The sequence below is a fragment of the Sceloporus occidentalis genome, unplaced genomic scaffold (assembly GCF_023333645.1).
Source record: "Sceloporus occidentalis isolate IW3139 unplaced genomic scaffold, rSceOcc1.0.p SCAF_5, whole genome shotgun sequence".
NCBI classification, from domain to species: domain Eukaryota; kingdom Metazoa; phylum Chordata; class Lepidosauria; order Squamata; family Phrynosomatidae; genus Sceloporus; species Sceloporus occidentalis.
Window position 1 is genome coordinate 115,174,771 of NW_028316985.1, and position 21,303 is coordinate 115,196,073.

The 21,303-nt window shown below is 41.4% G+C and overlaps 1 protein-coding gene across 1 annotated transcript in view; it reads left to right on the forward strand.

Moving 5' to 3' along the window:
* The window catches only part of LOC149312690 (glutaredoxin domain-containing cysteine-rich protein 1-like), a 51,987-nt gene extending 31,102 nt beyond the window's left edge, over positions 1 to 20,885 (forward strand). Inside the window, exons 2-4 of the mRNA XM_089526951.1 lie at positions 5,954 to 6,193; positions 17,296 to 17,361; positions 20,706 to 20,885. Of these exons, the coding sequence (XP_089383077.1) occupies positions 5,954 to 6,193; positions 17,296 to 17,361; positions 20,706 to 20,885 (486 nt within the window). The remainder of the gene's footprint in view (positions 1 to 5,953; positions 6,194 to 17,295; positions 17,362 to 20,705) is intronic.
* The last annotated feature ends 418 nt before the right edge of the window (positions 20,886 to 21,303 follow it).

Below are 21,303 nucleotides of genomic sequence, written 5' to 3' on the forward strand. Positions count from 1 at the left end.
AATCAGAGACACTGCTAAAATAGATAAAATAATCTGATTCTGTTTCAGGCTTCTTCTACTGCATCTTTAACATAATAAGTAGTGTAATCATTGTTATTTATATATATAAAGCAATTTTACACAGCTCTTTATCTGGAAAGCATTCCAGAGAAGCTTTTGTACAAAAATTAAAAACCAAGCAGACAATGTCTGTCTGCAGGCTAACAGTCTAAAAGATATCAGACAAAAGAGAAAGGAGATAGGGAGAGGAAAGAGAAAAAACAGAATCAAGAACCAGCTCTTAAAGTTAAAATAGTAGCTCTCCCATTGAACAGTTGAGATGGGAGAAGTTCTATGAGAGGAAGAGCCTATCAAAGCTAGCCTGTTGGGAGAGAAGGCTTTCCGTCTCCCTCTGCCCCAGCTGGCTTGTCTGACTACTGCTAGCTTGTACAGTGTTATGCTGACATTACACTGGCTGGCATGCTGTGAGCCACACAGTATCCACTGATCTTTCAGGATTCTAAGTGTTCACAGTGACCCTGCACCTTATGGGCAAGATCCTGTATTGCAGAGCACAGTGTAAAGGGTTTTGCTGGAGGAACTACACTATGCTTCACCTCTCAAGCCCCCCATTTAGGGACTGCAGTCCCCCAGCCATTTAGTAGCTGGGGGGAGTTGGCTAGAAAAACACCTGGCTATGTGTCCATAGTCAGACACAGACTGAGGACATCATCTGCTGAGGTGTCTCAGAGTCCTTTGGCGGTCTCAGTGAATGTTGTAATTAGTTTCCATCTGGCTACTGGAAGCCAGACACTTCCTGTTCTTCCTGCTGTCTACTAACCACTGAATGATCATGCTGGGAGGAGGCTGCAGCACCTAAATGATGAGTCAAGGTGGTGGTTGTGGTTGGTTGTTGCAGAAGGAGGAAGGGAATACCAACTTCTACAGTAATCCCTCCAAACACATATACAGGTCTACATTGGATTTAACACATGTATATCACTAACAGAATGCCACCCGCTATGTGAAAGAATTTCAAATTGATTATGCTATGGTAGGGGAAAAAAGATCAACGAAAAACTCTCTAGTGGCACATTGTGTGATAGACATCGATATCTGTATCTTTCTATATATCTATATCTACATCTATTTCTGTATTTGCAGATAGATAGATAGATAGATAGATAGATAGATAATTTACCCTATGGTATCAGAGGCTAAGGGAAGGGGTCATTCATTTTGCAATACTGCTGGTAGTTGCCCTGCAAACAATCATTTTAGGAAGCAGCCTGACATCCTTACTTGTGGCAGTTTCTACTTTCGGTGTGACTCATAACATTTATGTCCATGTGCAAATAAATGCTGTACAAGATCATTTATGGCACAGCAGGGCCTGCAAGCCAGAGTGGAAATCTCCCAACAAAACTAGCAGGATCATTTTTTGAACTTGAACATTACTTGAGTGTTATTAGAATAGACAGGAGACCTTGCACCATTCTGCAAAGCCCTGGCCCCAAGCACTGAGCAGCTAAATCACCCTGATGGGGTCATACCATTTCAGAGAGTCAGCTGTAAGGAAACAAGAGGAAGCAACCCCACAGCAGGTGGCTTTCACATTACATTTATGACCCACAGTTTGGTTGGTGATGACTCTACAGGCAGCTGTGCATTTCAGGCATAGATTAAAAAGCAACTGAGGGCAGCTGAAACATGCATTAGAAACATATATCATGTCAGATTCTTCTAGTCTAATGTTGTCAACTCGGATTACTGGTGATGGCTCTTCAAGGACTTAATCAGGATTCTTTCGTAGTCTTGCCTACATTTTGGGTAGTTGTTCACATCCAATTGTTCACTCAACCTGATCCTGGTTAGCTCCCAAGAGGAGATTGGACATGTTCAGGGTGGTTTAGTGGCATGCTAACTTTTGGAGATATGATTTCCATCTTGATAGGTATGTTTTATTAACACGGTCTGGATTTATGGTTGATTCATATGATATGACTCCATATCATTCACCTTGTTTATCATTGCAGAAAGATGGGGTACAGTTCAACAACTTACAGGTTTATTCCAATCAAGAGAAACAGAGGCAAAATAAAACCGTCCAACATTTGCCTCCTCCATGTTTAATCTTTCAAGGGTCTGAGTTGTATCTTCCTGAGAGAGCAGGTTTATCTTTGCTGGCTTCTCCAGTCAAATATATAGTTGTAGTAGCCTCTTTTCATTCATCTCCTTTGGCTGCAGCCTCAGTTCCTCACTTCCTCCTGGGGTTGTTCAGATGTTGGTTTTTTTAATGTGTCTATATAAATAATTTCACTCACACATTCCAATTTTGTTGTTCACACCATTTTTTCCTTGTAACTGCATCTATGCACATCTCTGTGTGTTCTGTTGCTCACATATGTCAGGACTCGAATAAAGAAGGAACTGATGATGTGGATCTATTTAAAACACATTCAAGACATGCAGAATTAATCCCAGGTCTATTCACATTGGTTATTCACACAACTAACAATGGAAATCTTTCAGAAAAACTTAGAAAACCCCCTGAGATTGATTATCCTGGGTAAAGTGAATTTTTAATCTGTGAAATGATGGAGGATATGAGAATCATGTGGCATGGACCATGGGGCCTGACAGTGTTCCAGCCACCCTACAACTAGACAGGGGTGTCTGTGCTGAGCCCACCCCTGATCTGATCTGACAAAAGCGGACCACCAGGATGCCTATATAGTTGAGCCACCTCAAGAATGATCAATCATAAGTGCCTTAAATGATCAAGTACCAATAAATACTAAAGCTGCTATTGTCTTGAGACCTTCCGGGAACAATAAAGGCTGCCTGCAACTTATCCTAGGCACACTTACTTTGGATAATCCATATCCAGTATATGAAAGGCATGTCTAAGTACATACTGTGCTTGTAAGAGTCTTCATTTTTAAGGGATATTTGGATGGTTAATGGATGGGAGAAGTGCATTGCCCTTCCTCTGAAAATATTAATAAGACTTTTAATGTTGAGCCCTCCCATCTTAAAAACAGTCCCTGCCAATTGGGGTAGGAGTTCAACTCTCAGCAGCATAGACAATAGTGAGGAATAGTGAGGTTTGCAGTCCAGCATCATATCAAGGGCCATAGTATTGCCATTCCTGTTTTAGTGTGTTTACTGGGACACTTCTAAGTTTGGAGAAGAATTTTTAACACTCTTTTGTGCAGCCCACAGAAGGTCATCAAGGGGCTTACATTTACCCCCTTTACCTAGTCAACCTTTTAAAAACTCTTTCTTGAGAGGATGGGCTGTGGAATTCTGGGATTTGTAGTTTAGTGAGATATTTAGCTCACTCTGTCAGAGCTCTGGTGGCACAACAAACTACAAATCCTATTTTTCCATAGGATGGAGCCATGACTGTTAAAGCAGTGTCAAAATTATTTTGGCAGTTTAGACTTGGACCAGTTTATATCTGCAGATTAGATCAGGGTCACTGAGGGCACATTGCTAACTCCCCTTCAAACCTAGTGCTGGCTGTGGCATTAGACATTGCTGCTGACAATGAGCCCCATATTCCAATCCATCATACTCTGATTTAATGGAATATAATCACATATAATACAAACGCTTCAATAAGCAACAACAACAACAAAAAGCAATGCTAAAGAATGCATAATGCATATAGCTGTGAGAAGCATATGATTTAATCAAAGTGTCTTATTCTTTTTAACTGTTTAGATTATTTTAATTTTAGCCCAAACAACTCAAAACATACAATTAACTATGATGAATTTATGTTAAAATAAAGCTATTTTTATTTGGGAATAATAAAAAAGGTGTTACAGTGTAATAATGCTGCCTATAAAAACAAATGATGCAATGGTTCACTTATAATATAGGGAGGCATAATAGCCAAACTTTAATATCAAGAGTAATAAAACAAAACCAACAAACGTGGACAGGTGAAGAAATCCAGAACAACCAATAGCCAAAGAAGACAGTGCCATCACAGACTGGATTTAGAAATCTATGGAAAGTCTGCACTTGTATAGAATTGTTCAAGTCAGCAGTATTTTCAAGGGGTGCTTGAAAAGCAGAATGTAATTTGAGAAGCACAAACAAAAATCTTTTGTAGTGGGGCTGAAAATATCAAGTGAGATTATGGAAATTATCACACTGCCCTTCCCCATCCTTTCTTCCTGAGCTGGGCGCGGGATCAAAACTTTAATACATGGATTTTATCGCACAACTCCGTGCCCAGACAGGAAGCATCTTGCACCTGATCATGGCATCCCGCATCCTATCTGGACTACTCCTGCACCTTGCAAAGAATGGGAAAATTGCATTCTTTCAAAAAGTGTAAGTAAGAGAAGTCTGGACTGTGTATGAGATGCCATGATCAGGTACAGGTTGCCTCCTGCCTGTGCACAGAAGTGTGCGATAAAATCTGCATGTTACAGTTTTCATCCTGCACCTAGGTCAGGATGAAAGGATGGAAATGGGCAAGTCAATAAACTAGGGAGTCACACTTCTCCAATATGTAATAGTTTTAAATTCCAAGAGGTTTATCTTGGCACATATGGAAACTCTCTCTCTCTCTCTCTCTCTCTCTCTCTCTCTCTCTGTATATACAGCAGAAAAGAGCATGGGGCATATCTCTCAGAAACTAACTGGTTTGCCTTGGCATTATGTTCCGAAATATCATGGGCACATGCTATTCCAAGAGGTTTGTCTTGGTACTATTTTTTGAAATGTCAGAAAAGAGTATGGGTCATATGTCTCAAAGTGTAGCCAGTTTGGATGAGAAAACATTCTGGCTTAGTGATGTGAGTAGCAATGCCAGAATGGTAAGGTATGTGTGGGCAGAGGGAGTTGTTTCTATAATGTTACTACAGAGGGATGAATTCTGTGATTTGTTACTAAATGGAAAGTAACAGCCTTGACAAACTGGTGATAAACGTCAGCCTCAGGACAGAGTGGGGAATGCTGTCCTGACACCGCTGTCATGCCATGTGCCCAATCACACGGCAGGTGGCATCATGGCACTCCTCTGGTGCTGTATCCAGATGATGCAGTGCCAGAGGAATGCCAAAAAACCATGGCACTGATGATTATGGCCCGTCCCACATGGGCACCCTAGTATGTGCTCGGCACGTACTAGGGTTAGGAAGGGGCATCCTTTCCAGACGCCTCTAACCCTAGTACGTGCCGAGCGCTTACAAAATGGCGGCGCCCATGCTACATGGGCGCCGCTATCTTGATGCAGGAGACGCTTAGCATCCACACATTGCGGCGCAGTGATGACGCCGCAAGTGCGCCATTGGTGCCTTGCGGCATCATTACCGGGCCACAAAAAGAAGCTACTTTCTGCGGTTTCTTCTTGCTGCTCGGAGGAGTCGCGCGGTTTGGCCACTGAGGCTCCTCTGTGCAGCAAATGAGGGCACTTTTCAGATCACCCTTTTGGGTGGTCTGCGGCATGTAGTTGTTGCAGCCCTGATCCAACAAAGAAAGAGGCGGTTGCAGGTTGCCCCTTAGGAGCGGTCTGTTTATCCCCTAATACTCTTATGAAACATTGAATGCAGTTAGGTTTGATGCAGGAATTATGTCCCACATCCTTAGTAGCCTTGCAAGTTTGCTTGGAGTGCATCACTGAGACTAAATACTAATTCACTTGCATCCCTAAGAAGTGTATGACTGTCTTGTGCAGTTGCTTCTGTAGTCAAACTAGTACTCAAAACACCTCTTGATTTATAGTGACCCCATGAATTTCATATGGTTTCCTTGCGTAACCTCAGAGGGGTTTTTACCAGACCCTGCTTAGCTTCCAAGATCAGACAGGATCTGGTGCCTCTAAACTATTTAAGTCCCAAACTAATATATTAATATTTATTAATATCTAAAACTGCTGTGCTGTGTGTAGTTTTTTCAAACCTAAAAGGGGTATAAAATATTAAAAATAATGTTTCCTCCTCCTTTTCTACAGGTATCTTCTGTTCTGGAATATGGACGTATAGTAATTTATACAACCAGCCTTCGTGTGGTTAGAACAACGTTTGAAAGATGTGAGTTGGTTCGAAAGATCTTCCAAAACCACAGAGTGAAATTTGAGGAGAAAAACATTGCATTGAACAGTGACTATGGAAAGGAATTAGATGAGAGATGCAGAAGAGTAGGTGAAATCCCATCATTACCAGTTGTGTTCATTGAAGGCCAGTATCTGGGGGTAAGTACAGTGTATATCTCTCTGTGGCTCCTATAATACCAATATAAAGCTATTAGTGTGAGCAATAAAGAGGGTTCATTTAAATAGAAAAGGGAGTTTAATAATTTCACAAATCACTTCAGAAAGTTTCTTCAGCATTTAGGGCACTCTTAAATACAATATTAATGGTGAAGGAACACAAAAACACATTTCAGTACATAGCAGCTGCATTGAAGTCTGCATGAATCATAGAATCATAGAATCATAGAATCGTAGAGTTGGAAGAGACCACTAGGGCCATCCAGTCCAACCCCCTGCCATGCAGGAAATCCAATTCAAAGCATCCCTGACAGATGGCCATCCAGCCTCTGTTTAAAGACCTCCAAGGAAGGAGACTCTATCACCCTCCGAGGGAGTGCATTCCACTGTCGAATAGCCCTTACTGTCAGGAAGTTCCTCCTAATGTTCAGGTGGAATCTCTTTTCCTGTAACTTGCATCCATTGTTCCGGGTCCTGTTCTCTGGAGCAGCAGAAAACAAGCTTGCTCCCTCTTCAATATGACATCCTTTCAAATATTTAAACAGGGCTATCATATCACCTCTTAACCTTCTTTTCTCCAGGCTAAACATCCCCAGCTCCCTAAGTCGTTCCTCATAGGGCATGGTTTCCAGACCCTTCACCATTTTTGTCGCCCTCCTTTGGACACGCTCCAGTTTCTCAATGTCCTTTCTGAATTGTGGGGCCCAGAACTGGACACAATATTCTAGGTGGGGCCTGACCAGAGCGGAATACAGTGGCACTATTACTTCTCTTGATCTAGACACTATACTTCTATTGATGCAGCCTAAAATAGCATTGGCCTTTTTAGCTGCCGCATCACACTGTTCACTCATGTTCAACTTGTGGTCTACTTGGACTCCTAGATCCCTTTCACACGTAGTTTCATTCAGCCAGGTGTCACCCATCCTATATCTGTGCATTTTATTTTTCCGCCCTAAGTGCAATACCTTACATTTCTCTGTGTTGAATTTCATTTTGTTAGCTTTGGCCCAGCTTTCTAGTCTATTCAGGTCATTTTGAATCTTGATCCTGTCCTCTGGGGTATTAGCTATTCCCCCTAATTTGGTGTCATCTGCATGTAATCATCATATGCAATGAGATTTTATTAAATCTTTAGCATTTAATGCAAACTTACTTAATCAGTTTTTATAAGGAAGACTTGTTGTTAACTGCTGTTAAGTCAACTTCAACTTATGGTTACCTTTTGAATGAGAGACCTCCAAGTTGTCTTGTCATGAATAGCCTTGCTTAGGTCTTGCATATTCAGAGCCATGGCTTCCTTGAATGAGTCTAACCATCTGGAATGCAGTCTTCCTCTTTCCCTACTACCTTCTACATTACTGACATTATTATCTTTTCTAGTGAGTCATATTTTTTCATGGTATGGCCAAAGTATGAAAGTCTTGGTTTAGTCATCCTAGCCCTTGGGAGAGTTCAGGCATGTTTTGTTCTAGGGCCCACTTATCTGTCTTTTGAGCAGTCCATGGGACCCATAGATCTTCTCCATCATCATATTTCAAATGAGCGGATTTTTTTCCTACCAGCTTTTTTCACTTCCACCTTTCATAACCATATACAGAAATGGAAAATATGTTGGCATGGACAATTCTGACCTTAGTATTCAATTATATATCTTTATATCTGAGGATCTTGTCTAGCTCCTTCATAGCTGACCAAGTCTTCTTCTTCTTCTGATTTCTTGACTGCAGTCTCAATTCTGATTAATGACTGAGACAAGGTATGGGAAATCTTGAACTATTTCAATGTTTTCATTGTCTACTTTAAAGTTATGCAAATTATTTGTTGTCATCATTATTGTTTTCTTAATGTTGAACTGACAAACTGTTCTTGTACTTTCTTCCTTGACTTTGTTTAGTAATTGTTCCAAGTCTTTGCTATTTTCTGCTAGTAGCATGGTGTCATCTGCATATTTCAAACAGCTGACGTTTCTTTTTCCAATTTACACACCTCCTTCTTCTGCCGTCTGACATTGCCGCCATTGCAGCAAGTCTCTTACTCTGAGGTCAGAATGAGGTGCCCAGCATCAATCACATGGTTGAGTTCCTTGTTCTGACCTCACAGTGAATGACTTGCCATGGTGGTGATGGCAGCAGTGGTGGGTGGCATAGCAGAATGCATTTTATTTAAAAGGTCACAACTCTTGCTTTTCAGGAATTGCAAACACTAGTGCCTGAGTTTGCCCCCAGAGAATATTCCTAACTGTAATCTTCTAACCCCAATCCTAATGCTCTAATCTGAAGTTAACATAAATGTGATGTCCAAACATGATTTAATTCTACCTTAATTAATATATTTTTTCTGCTTTTGAAGAATGGGTAATGGAACTAATTGCACATGTAATGAAGAACATGATTCAGGACTTTGTTGCTGTCTGCAGTGGCGTTACTGCACCTGGTGTCACTCAGTGTCTGGGGGGACAGGGCATCTGGGAGCAGGGCTTCCAAGGATGACACATGCTCTCTCCCCCATGCCACCCCATTCTTTTCCTGCTGAGGAAAAGGATGGAACAACACATGGGGAATGGAGTGAGTGTGGGGATGGAGTGTGGGGGATGGAGTGCAGAGGGAGTGCAGCAATAGAGCACAGGAAACAGAGCATAGGGGACAGAGGCATGAGTGGGATGGCATGCAGGGGATGGAGCACAGGGGACAGAGTGAGCATGAGGGACAGGGGATGGAGCATGGGAAACAGAATATGCACAGAGGATGGAGCCCATGCAGGGGACGGAGCATGGGGGACAGAGCAAGCATGGGGAACAGAGTAGTGCAGGGACGGAGCACAGGGGATAGTGTGCAGAAAGACCAGGTGTCACCCCTCTTCTGAGGTGTCACACAGTGTGGGCTGCACCACTGTACCCCCTTTATGACATCACAAGCTGTCCAGGATTTTGAATATTTAACATGACAGTGAGTTGTGTACATACAATGTGAAAGTGATTTCGATACATTTTCTTCTAGAAAGCCAGGAATATGGTTTTGATGATAAATTTTCTGGATATGTATTGCCAGCATTTAACAGCAGAAGCAGCCGAGAAAATAAGCAAGATCCAGACCATTATTTCATTTTATGGCACTATGTAAATGTATCAATATAAGTATAAATTTAGGTTAATCTGAACAAGAGAGAAAAATGGTATCTATGTAAGTATTAGCTCTTACCTACTGGAGAAATGCCAAATAGTCACATGCAAGAAACAGCTGCATTTATTGTGGTAATGCGTGTGGGGGTCAGATTCTAATATTATATACCACATAAAAAAAGGAAACAAACAAAGAAAACCCCCAGTCCAGCATATAGGAAACCTATGCATATGCAGAATGATGTACTATGAGAGTTTCTCATTCATACACTTAAAGTAGCCTCAGGTTAGAGCAAGGGTAATTTGCAGTGACAGCCAGAGAAGTGAGTCTGAAAAATGGGTCAAGTTATAAATATGAAATATTTCCTGTGACACACAGGCATATATTTAATCTTGCTTCACCCACTGGTATAAATATCCTAGTCCTAGTGTTAGTCCTAAATAGTGGGGAAATGTGTAGCTGTGTGTGTGAGAGAGATGAGGGGAAGGGCCTTTGCCCCACAAATAAGGATCCCACCACCTAATGAAATTTTCCTTCAGTCCCCAAATTTCTAGCATTGAAGATTTTCATACCAGTGCTTACCATGGGGTAAGATACAGATATTCCAGAATTAAAAAAATATATAATCCAAAACACTTCTGCTCCCAAGCATTTTGGATAAGGAAAACTCAACCTGAGTTTCAAAAGAACTTTTTTGCTTCCTTTCTTTGCAACAATGTAAGTTGAGTATGAGAGACCTCAAACCCATTTGGCTTGCTGCCCCGCAAACAATGGATGAAGCAACATTTATCAGAAGGCAAAGACTGATTGAAAAGTCCTAGATTTTGTTCCTGTTCTTTCTGATTTTATAGTAGTTTAAAATAAACTGGCCTGGCTTGCTGGTATAAAAAGTCTCTGATCATGCTGGGAGAGGACAGAAAATATTCTGAAACAAACAAAACATTTATTGATCTCCAAAATAAAACTGGAAAGGACAGGAACAAAAGCTGGGAATTTCTAGTCTTTTTAATTAGTATGGATACACCTAAAATGTCATGAAACAAATGCCATATATTTATCTGTAGGACTCTAGAGGGGTCTATATAAGAGATAATTTTCCTCTGGATGCTGGAATATTTTTAACACTCCTACTGTATCCTCCAAGTGAGAATGATTCATATATTGATATACAGATTTTTTAATAATTGTGGGGCTTTTTTTTTGTCCAATTCAGCTTGCTTTTGCTTTCTACTTTTCACTTTACAGGTTAAGGCACTTTGAGAAAGTTTGTTGAAAAGCGATTCATACATTTACAGATAAATTATTATTGACAGCAGAGAGAAAAAAAAACCCTTTTGTTGTCTTGGCATTTCCCCTCTAACAGCTGATCAATATGTTTGGTGAACTCAGTGCATAGCCTTTATCAGCAAGGAGGGTGAAGAAAGGGAAATAGTTTCAGTAGCAGGAAATGAAGCTGGTCCTGACCTGACAACATTGATTTGTTGTAAGGAAGATGGTTTTGAGAAAATAAACAAAAAAGCAACAACCAAACCCTGGAGTTACAAAAGGACAAAGATGCTTTTCAAGAATCAGTAGCAGCACTGAAAGGAAACAGGGAGAAATATTTTGGACTGCAACTACAAAGCAGTGTAGTTTGGACTGCAATTACAAAACAGTATGTCATAGAATAGCCCTCAATTTGTGGGGTCTAAAAAGAAACACAAAGGGGCTCTCCAGACTGCCTCAAAAGGGTGGGCTGGAGGCGCCCAGTTTTCCTCCGGAGGGACACCGCAGCAGCCAAACCGTGTGGCATCCCTCTAGACCAAAAAGAACCCAGAAAAAAACGGGATCTTCTTGGTGCACGCAGACTACATCATCAGTGTACCATTGGGGCACTGTGATGCATCTATGATGCAAATGTGACACCTGGAGGTACGGACACTGTGCAGCACTTGTGTCATGCACGCGTGCCCCATATGGATGGGAGGCCGACATGATGGTGGCAGCGGGATGTTCTAGGGTTCCAGAGTGTGCGGTTGCTGCCCACTCCAGAACCCTAGAATTGGCGCTGGCACACCACTGCTCACCCATCTGTCTCAGGCCTAATTGTTCCTATTTAGTCTCTTCCCCTCTACTGCAAACTGAGTTCAAAGTGCAAAATTAATTTTCACTCAAGTAACCAGGCAGGAGGTAAAGGAGTGGACAGGAAGGGATAGAATTTTGCTTCTGGCAGAAGCGCACTGCTGCAGCCTCTCATAGTTTGTATGTTCTTCCTAATTAGTTACATTTGCATTTTGACCACACTCTGATGTTGCATGGCCTCATTTTCATCTGAAATGTTGGAGATTATGTAAAGAACAAAGCAGAAACACACACAAAACAAAAAGGACAGGAATTGCGGTATCATGTGCAAATAGGTAGCGCATTAATACACCCACATTTTCCTCCATAGGAATGCAAACCAGTGGAAACCAGAGATATATTGTGCAAGATTTTGTGTGATCACTGCTTCCAGTATGAATTAGCTGTCAGTGTCTATTACCTCATATGCATTTACTTTGGATCTAAAAGTCAGTTTAGTTGATCTAACAACAAATGGTAGCTTTTATAAATTGTTCAAAACTTCCTACATATCCCAAGAAGATATCTATACTGGGGCTTTGTCATGAGTACGTTCCAACAATAAATAAAGTGAAAGGCAGAAGACTGATTAACTATCTTTCTTTAAGGCAGTGATGTCCAAACTCTGCCCTCCAGGTGTTTTGGACTTCATCTCCCAGAAGCCCCAGCCACCTGGGCCAATAGTCTGGGATTCTGGGAGCTGAAGTTCAAAACACCTGGAGGGCCAGAGTTTGGACATCACTGCTTTAAGGGGTTGATGATGCTGTTGAGTTTACATCCAAACAGGGATAAACAGTATCATGGCATGATTTTGCCTTTATTCATATTTGCAAACAGCGATCTATGTACATCTTTGTAACATTCCTATTAACCAGAGCTGCTTGTATCTGAAAATGAATTATGCCCTCTGCTGGGGTAACAATGAAGCATATTAAACCAAACTATCTAGCTGGATGTTCGTTATAAAAAGCAGAATTCAGAAAATTTACTTTTAGGGACTAACATACCGAGAGTCCCATAGTCGGCATGCCCACTGGCTGGATTCTGGAAACTGTAGTAAAAATAAAATAAAAATCCAAATGGCTTTTCAAGCCCTAGAAGAAGGAATGTGGGCATTGAACTAATTTAAGGTAAGCAATGACAAATGACCCCCCCCCCCAAAAAAAACCACCCTTCAAAATATATTTGCTTGTACACTTAGGTATATTATTTTAGACCAATCAGATGTACCAAACTACATGCCTATGATGTTCTAGGCTCAGTCAAACATAACAGCTCCTAATGGATTTTGTGAGCAATCCAGCTACCTTTTACTTCCTTTAAAATACTTGCCAATGGCGGGATACAAACGGGCAGGGGAAGACGTCTTGGAGGTGTATTCTGCTGAATACGGAGCCTCCAGACCGCCCACCCCAGGGGCGTGGCTCAGGAGATGGGGCTTCCACACGGGGGGCAGTGAAGACGCCTCACCTGGGGCCGTTTCAGACCCGCAGTTTCCAAACCGCCACCTCGGAGGACGCTGCAAAGAGAGAGGCAGCTTCCTCACGGGTGGCCAAAAACGGGGCTTTTTTTTTTTCCCCTTTGCCAGCTGGCGGATGCGCAGCTGCGCAGCTGCAGTGCTAAGCAGCGGTGGCAGAAAGCCTATGGGCACATTTAAAGTGCCCAAGCCCCTTTAAAACTTTTTTCCCCGCTCTGCCCAAGAACAATGGTGGTCTCCTGCCAGCTGGTGATCAGCTGGTGTTGGCATCCTTGCCCGCTTGCACTTTGCCAGTGTCACCAGCATCATGGATGCCTCCTCTCCTTTGGTCCCCGCGCTCCTGCTGAATCTGCAATGCACAGCCACAGCTGTCGCCGCTGCCACCGCTGTCCCCCTGCCATCCCCCATCACCTCCCTTGTACATATGTAAATATTTACAGTTTTAGGGGTTTTTATTGTTAGGTGAAAATGGCACAGGAATGTGTGTAGGGGCTCACTTTAAAGTCCAAACTTTCCAAGCAGCGCATGCGTACATGTTGCTCTAGGGTTAGGGTTAGGGTTAGGGTTAGGGTTAGGGTTATGAGTCTTAAAATGCGCTGCAGCTGTGCTGCAGCTTCCACACCTGCATGGCAGCTGACGCTGCAATTAAAGCCTGACTGCAAACTGCGCATGTTCCAGGACCCCGACTCATTATGTGACGCAGCAGACACGGAGCTTTTAAATGGGCAACTTAAATTAGCGGCGTAGCAATTCTGGCGTACCGGTGCAGCAGCTTACAGACGGAGCTGCGCAGCTGCGCATCAAACGGAAAAGAAGCGGAGAAAAGCAGCACCTTTTTAATGCCGCCTCTTCCCGCTTGGGGCGTGCGGGGGGCGTGTTCATGGCGGCATTCAGGTAAGGCCCGTCTGAAGGCTCTACCTTCATGACGTCATGAATACACCCCTTTTTGCCCGTCTGTATCCCGCCTTAGTTAATCAAAGTACAGACTAAATTAGGGTGGCAAGCTGACTGCACATTTGCATATAGAAACAGCAGAAGAGGTATTAAATTATGGGGCCGTAGGCAATCCCCAGCTTTCTAACGAATGCTGATGTAGGAAGAGGAGGCAGACATCACTCGAGACAAACATCATCCAATAAGATAGAGTGCAAGTATCCAGTTTCTTAATTTCTACAACTGCACCTAAAAAACAAAAGTGGACTTATAAAACTGAGGGTTGTGTTTTCACCTGAAGGTCTACCTTCAGCCACCTACCTCAGCAACAGAGCTGATGGAAGAAAGAGTTCAGTCTTAGGACAGATCTGACCAGATGAGAAGATACAATATTCAGAAAGTAAAGATGGGATCCTGAGGCAGATAGTGGCATCCTCTTTCACAGGCTAAAACCTCTGTAGACTAGAGGACAAGCTGTATGAATAAATAGCATGTATTGTACAGCTACCTTTGCTTTTGCTGTCATTAATTACATGCGTTGGTATTGGTAATTTTCCCCAGGATTTTTTCAGGTAATTTTTTTTTTCAGGATTGCCCAGTTCTTGAACTGTCCCCTGCAGCCTTGTCACTGTGCCCCATGCCAGAGCTCAGGAAAAGTCATTTTTCTAGTTTGAGACTCCCAGATACCCATGAGTAACTTTAACCAATCTGGGAATAATAGTTCAAAAAGTAATGCTTCCAAGCAACATTCATTCCTTCCCTCTCCAGCCACAATAGGAACAAAAGCTCTATGTGGTTAGATAATAATAATAATAATAATAATAATAATAATAATAATAATGTTTATTTATATACCGCTTTTCCAAATGGCACTGTAACATCCCCCCCACCCCACCCAAAGGTTTCTTTGGATAAGTCTTGATACCTGCCTGGTGAGGAGTAGCTTGGGGAACTGGGTATGTTTAGCCTGGTGAAGGTTAAAAGGTGACATGATATCCATGTTTAAATATTTTAAGGGATGTCACACTGAGGATAGAGCAATCTTGTCTTTTGCTGCTCCAAAGATTAGGACAGAGCAATGAATTAAAGCTACAGGGGAAAAAAATCAACCTGAACATTAGGAAGAATTTCCTGATGGTAATAGCTGTTCAACAGTGGAACACGCTGCCTTGGAGAGTGGTGGATTCTCCTTCTTTGGAGGAGACTGGATGGCTATCTGTCGGGAATGCTTTGATTGTGTATTCCTACATGGCAGGGGGTTGGACTGGATGACCCTTGTGGTCTCTTCCAACTCTAGGATTTTATTATTCTGTTTTTGCCATGTATTCAGATCACAGCCAGAACTGGAAGAGCTAAGTCTCCTCATGATATCTGTAGAGGTCCGATTAATAACCCAGCACCTATAATTAATTAAGGAAGAAGCATTAATTAAGTAGAAGAGACTTGGCTGTATGGAAGGCATGAAGCACAATATGAAATTTGGTCCTTAATGTCTCTTAGCAGGGCATCGTCACATTCCTATTCCATTTGAAATTTTGTGTCTGCTTCTAAATTTGCTGCTACCATTGCAGATTCTGACAAAATCTTCAGCAACTGTGGCAGCTATGTATGGTGCTGTTGGCTTACAGACTATCTTCAGGCATCATAGAGACTTGTGAGACTGCAGAAGAGGGCAGAGAAAAGGACTTACTAGGTAAAATCAATTAAGTTGGACATTTTGAAGTATAAAGGGGCAACTTAATTCAATTCAACATAATTCAAATTCATTTTTAATGAAAAATTTAGCATTGATTTAATTTAAATTGAATAGCAATTAAACTATTTTTAAATTGATTAACAATTAACTAAATGCGCTAAGCCTTTCCTACTAACTTTCCTATCTTTGGAGCTTTGACCATTCCATAGTTAAGGAAGCTACAGGAAGGGAAAAGAAAAATCATTTTGATGTCTCACATGGATGGATGTGAATAATTGTGGTAGCTGGTAATTCTGCAGGTGCAAGAAGGCTGAAAAAAAGGGTGCAAAGCAACATGCAGCTCACCAGACATATGTTTACCATCTTGATTACTAAGCAAGTACTGGTTCTGATATGGGAAGTAGGCCAGCCCACAAGAACCCTGCTTAAAGCAATGGTGCAGCAAGTTAAAGGAAGGACTGGTCTTTGATCTAACTACCTTCACATTGCTTATATGTGATGATCATGTTGTAAAATGTGAGATATAGTAGTGGATCTCTCAAGGAGAACAATCAAACTTTCAAGGTAGATGCTGAACAACAGTTAGTCCTACTCCCACCCACAGAGTCTAGCAAAGAAAAGAAAGATGCTTAGTCTTTGTAAAATATATAAAAACAGCTTTTCTTGCAATTTATTGTGCATAGTGAAATACAAAATCTAGTGGAGGAGAGTTGAAGTGGTCCAAGAACAAAGTGGGTGTGGAAATAAACAGAAAGTTACCACAAATATATGCTGTGGCTAAATTAGATATTCACCCCACCCACAATCCTATTTAGTACCAGTGTTTTCTCCAGTTACTGCTTTCCACTCCATCCCACTATTTTTTTCTAGTTAGGGACCATACAGTGAATGAAAAGACATCACAGTATTATGTTGCCAGTCCAATGTGGCTATATGATATCATCACTGAGGTCAGATAAGATCAGTGTAAATGAATGAACGAACTTTTCCACATAGGATTCTGAAAAACAACCCATGCTGGTCGACTCATTCATAATACCCTTAGAATAAAACACATTAAGTACAAATGCCCAGCAATGTTGCTCAGATATTCAACAAGTCCTCTCATTAGTGGAAAAAGCCAAAGGAAGGTTTTATATCTCCTCTCTGACAGTTTTATTTCCTTTGCAGTAACCTTTTGTACATTCAAGAAGAAAAATGGAAAACCTCTTCATTACTGTCTTGTTCCATAGCTCAGATATTCCCCATGGTCCAATGTACTCAGTTGAAATGATTTTTATTATTCACTGAAGAATTTTGATTTTAGCATCATTATGATATTTTTCATCACTTGTCTTCCCTTGGTGTTACATATTCAACACTCTCTGTGGGATTTTGATGCTGGAAATGCTTCAGTGGTAGAAATACTGTTTTTCTCATATGCATTTAGCTACATTCTCTGATGCACTATATATTTAAGGTATTACCCTTCTAATATATGAACAAGATGCATCTCCCCCTCTTTTTATAAAGAAGCATGTATTATAAAATAAAGGGTAAACGTCACAGTGATCATTTAACACAGCATATATATGAGACAAATGATCATAGGTTCAGCAACAAAGTATGATTAGACTGTTAATAATTTTCTGTTGCAGGATAAGAGAAGGCTTTCCTGTTCTTTCAGCTAAATAGCCAGGATTAAAACTCTTCCCAAATAATAAGCTATTTTATAGACTGGCTATTGATTTAACACACTTTACCTGTTTTCTTACAGGGTGCTGAGAAAATTTTGTCAATGAATGAATCAGGGGAGCTTCAAGACCTTTTAACCAAAATTGAGGTAACTAGTCAGTTTATAAAAGTATACATCAGTATATATATGTATGCACCTTGGCTGTGTTTGGGCCACAGAGAAAAAGGTTTTTAAGGTCCCAGAAGTTTCCTCATTCTCTCAAGCTGCCTCACATCTTTGTCTGGAGAGGAGCACACAGTCACTGCCACCCACAACTAGCATTTTCCCCACTGGACACCTGTTCAGCTTCAGTATTTGATTTGTCCTCAGATGCTGCTGGACATCACGTGCCCTTCAGCAACCAATTCTGACCAGCCAGGAGATGTTTTGCTGGAACATCCAGAGCATGCCACAGTGACACTGGGCATGCCACAGCCCAAAGGGTTTAATCACATGTCCCACTATGCCACCTGGTGTCATTGTTGCTGTTGCAAGTTCCTCCTTTTGAGGTCACAAAGAGGTAACCAGCCCAGCAATGTGATTAATGCTGGGTACCGCATTTCTGACTTCAAAGGGAGTGACTAATGCCAGCGGTGGTGATGCTGGCATGTAAACATCTGCCCAGCATCACTCTGGAGTGTGGGGATAACAGGGTGAATGTGGGATAGCTACATGGTCAAAATACTCCAGGAACAGCCTGGAGTATTCTGGCCAATGTAGATGAGATCTCTGAGGCAGAGGAATTAGCAAACAATTGGGAAATATGCTGACCTGAGCTGTGGAGTTAGAAGAGCTGCTGCTACTCCATGCAGCTGAGGTCACAGCAGGCTGATATTTTCTGGGTCTGTTTCCAGCTATTGCCACTATCTTTGGATATAGGTTTTACATGTGATTTCTTCTGATGCTGCCTACCCCTCTAATTCTCTTCCTCCTGCTTGTTGGTGTCACTATGTTCCTCTGATGACCCTCAGCTTCCTTTCACTCACTTGAGCCTCAGATCCTGTTCTCTCTTATACCAAGAGTGGACCAGCTAAAAATCTTTAGTATTTTGTAATACATAATTATTATGCATACCATTATTATTTTCTTTGGAACCCACTGATTTTACCTGAGATGTCAAAAACTGTTGACATCTGTAATGATAATACCGAGAAAGGAAAAAAACATGGTTTGGTCCCAAGAGTTTAGGTTCTGCCTTGATAGTTTGTAATGGCTCTCCTCCCATCTGCCCTGCTCATAACTTACTATTAACTCTTTGATTTCTCTAGACATGTGATTACTCAAATTTTCTGCACAGGAATTAACATTTCTGCATTGAGACATTATTTTCCATGCAGAAAATGGTATTATTTCTGCAGAGAATGCTGTTTTATGTGCAACCCCCCCCCCCAAAAAAAAAACCCCTCAAGTATGAATTTTGTGCAGAATAAATCCTGAATGGTGAAGATTGTAATCAGTCCAGGATTCTTCTGGTCAGAGTTTCTTGACATTTAAAAATTACATTTTTGTACATGTTTTTTGACCATTAAAATACTTGACAGTGGGCTCTTGGTATTTGCTGAGGTTTGATTCCAGTGGATACCAAAATCTGACGATGCTCAAGTCCCATTAAATATAATGGCATAGTAAAATGTTGTCTGTTATATAAAATGGCATAATTAAGGTTTGCTTTTTGGAACATATATTACATCTAAATATTTTCAAGCTGTGGATGCTTGAATCTGTAGATAAAAAAAAATCCATGGATATAAAAGGCTGACTATAAACCTTTCTGTTCCTATTGTCATGTCTGTTGGTGGGAATATATGGTCATAATTTTACATTCTCAGGTTTAGTTGCCTTTATATTAATTTACAGTTGTAAGGGCATTCTGACACCAAAGCCTTCAAACTTTGCTTCTCTATGAGACAAAAGAGATTTTGTTATTCATGCAATTATTCGTGTAATTATTAAAGCATGGTTATTTTTTAAAAGTAAACATCAGGCCCAGAACTTCTCAGTCTCCATTAGGATCATGGCATAAAAGCAATTTGGACATTCATGACCATTGTGTTGGTAGGAAAGTTGGAAGTCAAGAAACCAATGGGAATGTCCTTTCTGATGCAAATACCAGTTGAAGTGGAGTGGAGTGGAATAAATGTTCTGCTATAGTGATAAATAGAAAGAGTAAAAACCACAATCAAGATATCCTCTATAGCTACCATTAAAAAGTCCCCAACAGTACTGAATGAATAATATCACATCTATTTTCACCACATACCAACTATATATTACATTATAAATAAGGGGCAGCCGATGCTATCTTTTCCTTTTTAGGTTGATAAAAGGGAATAAGTTATTTATGCAAGGGACCTGATGAGTAGCAAGGGGATGCTAATTCTTCCTTACCCAGCCAATTTTTCTATGCAAAGTTACATAAAATTTACCTTTAATTCCCCACCAAACTAGGCTCTGAAATTGGAAGAAGTTTTGTTGGTGGGCAGTGGCATCACTGAGGTTGGTGTCAACCAGTGCAGTGTGTGTGTAAACTGCTTTACCCTGTCACCTGTTCACTTACCCAGCCGCCCCCATAAATGCCTTTCGGGTCTGGTGTGGTTGCAGCCACACCGGACCCTGAAGACAGCCACCCCTCCTAAAGGTCTTCAGAGTCTGGCATGGCTGCAGCCAAGTCAGATCCTGAAGGTGCTGCCTTCCCAGCCACCAGGGACATAGCCAAGGGGGGGTTCTTGGGGTCCGGACCCCCCTTTCCATTAGAAAAATGAATGGTGTGTGCTGCTGTGCTGCCGCACCCAAGCCCCATTATAATGGTAGCACTTAGTCTGGACCCCCCCCCCCTTCCTAAAATTCTAGCTACGTCCCTGCAGCCACCACTACTAAGGGATGCAGTGCTGTGGCCTCTAGAAGGCCTGTTTAGGGTCTGGTGTGGTTGCTGGGTGAGCAGGAAAACATGCTTTCTCACTTGTCCAATAGCATGCCAGTCCGCCCAGTTGTTCCCTCTAGAGTGTTACCCAGTACAGTCCACATCCCCTGCATTGCCTTAGTGATACTACTGCCAGTGGAAGGAAAGGGCTTGGGAATAATTTTTGACTGCACAATTGGTTAACCTGTAAGGATTGTTTCTGCTGTTTGGGTATTTTGGTAAATCAGTTTTAAGGATATGTTATCTTTTCTACCTCAAAATTGCTGTTAGCCATCAAAATTCAGATAGCACCTTTTTTTGGAGGGGACCTTTGGCCTGAACTAAGACATGGAGAGGAAGATTCAAACTTCCAAGGTCACAAATCTGCTTGTGATACTTTGGTGGCTGCAATTTCCATAGACAAGGAAACACAGCAATTGCAGTCACCCAATTAATGTTACATGTAGTTCAGTCCTCAGAATGCAGAACACAATGTAAATAATAGATACTAGTTTCTTCCTACCCCTATTTCCCCCCCCCCCCTGTTTTGCAGAAAGTGCAACACCCCCATGAATGCCTCTCATGCGGGGGCTTTGGTTTTATTCCATGCTCAGCGTGCCATGGGAGCAAGATGTCAGTGTTTCGGAACTGTTTTACGGACTCATTCAAAGCCCTCAAGTGCACTGCTTGCAATGAGAATGGGTTGCAACGCTGCAAGAGCTGCCTGAGCTAAAGGAGAGCGCCTTGATACACAAAACCACCTCATTTTATTATGTCAACACAGCAGTTTGTTATATTCTTTTATATCAACGGGAAAAAACCTACAATGTTTCTCTAAATCAATCAATAAAGTTCATTTGTAAAAAAAAATGCATCTGCATACATATTTCATGGAGTCCTTTATTTAATGAAATGACACCATTGCTTGTCATCGTATAATAAGCCAATGTAGCATCTGGACTAAAATTTCATTAAAACATGGTTGAACATGTTATTATGACATTAAGCCTGCATTAAAAGAACATTCTAAGAATTTTAGAGATGCTGCCAAATAGAGCTCAAAGTGGATTATGAGCAGCATTTCAAGGTTGTACTTACAGGGTGAATTTTTTTGAGAGTAAAACACTTAAAAAAATACATCTGTATACATG